Below are 4,703 nucleotides of genomic sequence, written 5' to 3'. Positions count from 1 at the left end.
CCATTCTCAGGCTGTTTTAGCATAGAAAACCACACACACACACGTATTTGACAATAAGTGATCTTACCTTGGGTAGAAAGTCCTTGTTGAATATACATAACTGAAAAGAAAATGAATCCAACATAAGCTAGAAAGATCCCCATCATTCCAAGATGAATAAGTCACATCAGGGTAAAAAAAAAAAAGCCAAAAGTCCCCTCAAAAAAAAGAAAGAACTGATATATGAGTGTATCTATGTATCTCTAAATATATGAGCAGAAAGAAATTTGTAATGTTACAAAAAGGCTCTGTATTGTAGCCCTAGCTGCGACACTGGCAGCATTCTGCTACTCAGTGGAGTCTTTTTCTTTGAGAAGAGCGAGTATTGCAATACAGTGTGGTTCAGATGAGCTGTCTCAGGCGCTGTGTTGCTTGAAGTCCAGATTCAGACTAAAAAAAACACAAACCGTTGAAAAGTGGGTATCAGCTGCCTTCTGTGCCTTTTTTCAGCTACCTGGCAGCTTCGTCCAACGTCAGCTCTTGCTGCTCAGGATGGCGTGATGACTGCCCTCCCTGCACACTGATCCAGCTTGGGAAGAGAGGAGTTGGGGAAAGAAAGGGGGAGGGGGGGGAATAGAAGTATACTGTGCTTGTATTGCTTCAACTTTTCCCTCTAATGGCTGCGATAATGCCTTTAACCCTTCCCTCTCCCTCCCTGTTCTTTACACCTCTATACCTGTTCTGACTTCTACTGGCTCTGACGCTGGGGTAAAGCTGTGTGCATTTTTTGTGGTTTTTTTTTTTCTTTTCCCCCATAGTGTACAGCTTATGATTGTAGAGAGAGCAGGGAACCTTTATTGTACTGATGTAATTTTCCGTCTTACATCCAAAAACACTCAGTGGCTAAGAGGGCAATGCAGTGGTTTGATTTTTGGTGAGTTAAGCTGTTTCTGTTTTCTGCTTTTCTCTCCCTCTTACAGGGTCTGAGGGGAAAATAGTTACTTGATAATCCTATTGCACTCGCTATTGCCTGCTCCAAATAACTGTGCTTCTAGCATCTTGCATTAAAATGTTCTTCATTTTGCCTTCAAAGACAGATAAAGAGGATGATACTTAGAGTGTGCTTTGGTGGCATTATACAGATTTTTACAGAAAAAAATATTTAGCTAGATAAAAATGGATTTTGATATCTTTCAGATTACTCATAGTAATTTATATATATGTACACCAGAGAAGGGGTTTACAGCATATTAAGGAATGCTTCCTCCTGCAGTGAATTTTTCCTTCCCTCTTCCCTCTTTTCTACCTATGTATATTAATAATGTTTAGACAACAGACTAACCTTGACTGTATTAGATGTTCAAAACACCCTGAAACATCTGCACTGAGGGAAGTTCTCTGACTGAAATCATCATACTGCTTGTAGTAAGAAGCCATCTAGAAAGTGCTTGTTGCACTAAGCAATCACCAAATACCTTCTCAAGGCTGAGACAAAGACTAAATAGAATCTGAAAAGAGCACCTGATAATCACTCAGACTGCCAAATAGCTGAACTTAACTGCTAATCACAAACTGAAAAAAGCTACAAGCCAAATTAAAGAGAGTTTTATCTGCATGAGCAGTATGTTTTTCTGGAACAGGACAAGTTCTGTCATTCCTGGCAATGGGAGTGCAGCAGTTCCACAATGGTACACAAGACGCAACTTTCACCTTACTGCACCAACCAAATTATTGCATGCATACAAGACATCTGATATAGCTGCAGAGATCTCTTTCACAGAACTAATGCCGTCTGACTGGAGAACAATTTTTTGTCTACATTTCAGCATTTATTTTTGCAATAATTGCATGAGGTCCCATCTTTATTTATGAAAAAAGGGAACCATTTCCCTATGGTAATAGTATATTCCACTGATGTCATATCTTAAGCATAGCAATACTTCTGAGTATAAAAGTAGTATAATAAATCAAAAACAATTTAAATTATTAAAATGATCCCCCAAATTGGAAAATAGTTATGATACCTGAAAAACTTCCTATTATCAGAGAGTTTTAATTACTTTAAAGGAGGTCATGATGGATATACTTAGAACCAAAGAAAGCCTGTAAAACGAAAGGAAAGCACCAGTCTTTTGGTGATGGACCTACATTATCTGAAATTGCCAATGACTGTCAGTGATTCAATGATTAGACATAGACTGTAGAGGTCTTTATAGGTTCAGATGGTGAATATTTCAATAATTTCTGTAAAAGAAATTGGTTCCTTTTCAGATGGGTAGCCAAAATCCCAAGTCACTCCTGAAAAAAAAGGCTGTTTATAGGATTCACTTCAAACCCATATACGTCATCAGTAATCAGTTGAAATTACAAATTAGAGACATATTATCAGCAGCCAAGTTAAATGTAAATTAGACAGGAGGAAAAAGAATCTAAGCAGTATCACCTGGTTTAGAAAGAAAGGTGAAAACAAAAATAGATCACTTTTTTGTCTTTTTCTGCCTATTCCAGTTCAAGAGACTTGATAGGTAAATTTAATTTTATCAATTTGTAATTTAGAAATAAGAATAATTCAAATACATTGTAGTCAATGGAACTAATGAAATCTTAAATTACTGTCACAGGGACATACAAAATAATATATATGTTTATTAAAATATCAGAACAGAGAATGTTTTAGAAAATGGATTTAATGGAAAGACTCCTAAAACTTGGTTACATGTTTATTATTTTTATTTTATCCATGTGCTGCAACAAGCCATATGATTATGTCAAGTACTTCAAGCAGAAAACAGAAATAATCCATCCCATGGTATAGTGTTAAATTTCACCCTGATGGATGTGACTTCTCCACAATCAACCATGCTATATGAATCTGGGCAGTGAATGTGTCTAGTTACCTTGTGTGAAATATCTGCCTTTTGTGCTATAGAAAGAGTTTTCACGTAGCCTAACTCAAGTGAGAAGTATGAGCTGTGCTTTATAACACGAACTATATGGTTTATGTGAGCTTTCTACTGCCTTTTTTTCTCCCTTTCAATGATTCTAACACATAAGTCATCACTGGACACTCTCAGGTCATCCATGCACAGGGGAATGACATTTCAAACATGCCAACGAAATAGAATAATGGAAGACCCATTTATGTTGCCTTGGACCTGAATTATGTAGATGTTTCTGTATCTTATTACTACTTCAGTACACGTTCCAGATCAGATGCTCCTTCAAAACCATAAATGGCCATGCATGTTCACCACTCTGCCCAGCTTACAGACCTCAAGTCTATGCACCTGTTGTAACTGATAAGAGTCATTATGGATGTTATTATGATTTGAAGCTCAATAAAAGTTTAGAAATGAAAGCTATTGTGCTGCTAGTCAGCAATAAGTTTGGAATGATTTGGTCCCAGAAAGATATGGACTGGTACAGGCTGCCTTGCCCTGCAGGAAGGTGGTTAACTGATGACTTATCTCTCTGCATGAGACCATGGCTGAGTGTTGCTATCCAACAAGCTCAGTTAAAAATGAAAACAAAAAAGTTACCTTTATCTTATTTTGATTGTTTCATATTTTAAGCTTTTTTTCATCATTTTTTTCAGAGATTTCTTTACCTTTCAAAGGGAAATTTTGTATTATGTGATGAAATTTTTGAATTATAAAAGTTAAAAAGGACATAGGTTCTCTTCACTGATGACGGCTCTTTGGTTTTGTTAACCCAAGTGCTCATATAAGCCTCTTCCAGCATGTCACTGTTGTCTCTTTCCAACACTATCACTGTATCTTTGCTATAAGTAATTAAAATATATAGGAGGTCTACGAACAAGCTTGATTGGTAACTTGGAAAATACCAACAAATTAATCACTTTTCAGAGTTTCTAAACTTGAAATTTTAGTACAGCTAGTAGCAGAATAACTGAACAGTAATAGTTTTGGCAGTAATTTGGCAAAAAAACTGGTGTAGGGTAAGCTTTCAAACCTGAGAGGACCAGTGGGACTTCTTACACAACTGCATATTTATGCAGTTTAAGGAGATAGCACATGCACAGAATTATCAATATCCAAACTAGGGAGAGCCTTGGCTATGCTCAGAGAGTGTGTAATCTTTGAAGACAGAAAAATCTAAACAAATTTGTACATTTTATGTACTTTTGGGACAAGAATTTCTCATATCTGTGTAAGTCACCATGGGCTCCCAGAAACTTTAATGCAGTTGACAGTTATGTCATGATGAAACTAACACAATAATCTTAATCATGACAGAGAATAAATGTATAATCTTTCAAAACTAGTAGCATTTGAGACACCTACCAATCTGAAGAATACTTGCCAAGTGATGCTTTTTATTCCCTCAGTGAGATTGCTTGTTCTGATTACTGCTCTGCATAAACACAAGTCATACTCTCCATGCTCATAGTTTGTAGATGTATTCTTTTGTGAAGCTAACCATTTGGGCTATGATGTTTATATGTTAGCTCTGACTTTTATGGTTTGAGGGAGTGGTTATGTCTGGGGTTTTTTCCTCCACTTTTATTCAAATGTACATCAACTATCTGTGACACCAACAGTGGAAGAGGAGGAGATTATAATAAAGGTCAGAAATCAATTCTATTTTACCTTTAAGATCTTTTATTTAAAACACACTTACATTCTAACTCTTCAGATCAGGAACATGATATTTTATAGAGTTATGATTTGTGTCTGGACATTTCACTCTCGTGTAAATTGCTG

General features: G+C 36.3%; 1 protein-coding gene across 1 annotated transcript in view; it reads right to left on the bottom strand.

Annotated features, from left to right (window-relative positions):
* LOC103807016 (V-set and transmembrane domain-containing protein 2A-like) overlaps window positions 1-560 on the bottom strand; it is a gene marked incomplete at its 3' end in the record, with an annotated part of 2,945 nt that extends 2,385 nt beyond the window's left edge. Inside the window, exon 1 of the mRNA XM_009079734.1 lies at window positions 68-560. Coding sequence (XP_009077982.1) covers window positions 68-146 — 79 coding nt within the window. The remainder of the gene's footprint in view (window positions 1-67) is intronic.
* Between the last annotated feature and the right edge of the window lie 4,143 nt (window positions 561-4,703).

The sequence above is a fragment of the Acanthisitta chloris genome, unplaced genomic scaffold (genome assembly GCF_000695815.1).
Source record: "Acanthisitta chloris isolate BGI_N310 unplaced genomic scaffold, ASM69581v1 scaffold4558, whole genome shotgun sequence".
Lineage (NCBI taxonomy): Eukaryota > Metazoa > Chordata > Aves > Passeriformes > Acanthisittidae > Acanthisitta > Acanthisitta chloris.
Note: the sequence above shows the minus strand (reverse complement) of the source record. Positions and strands in the feature narration are given on the sequence as shown.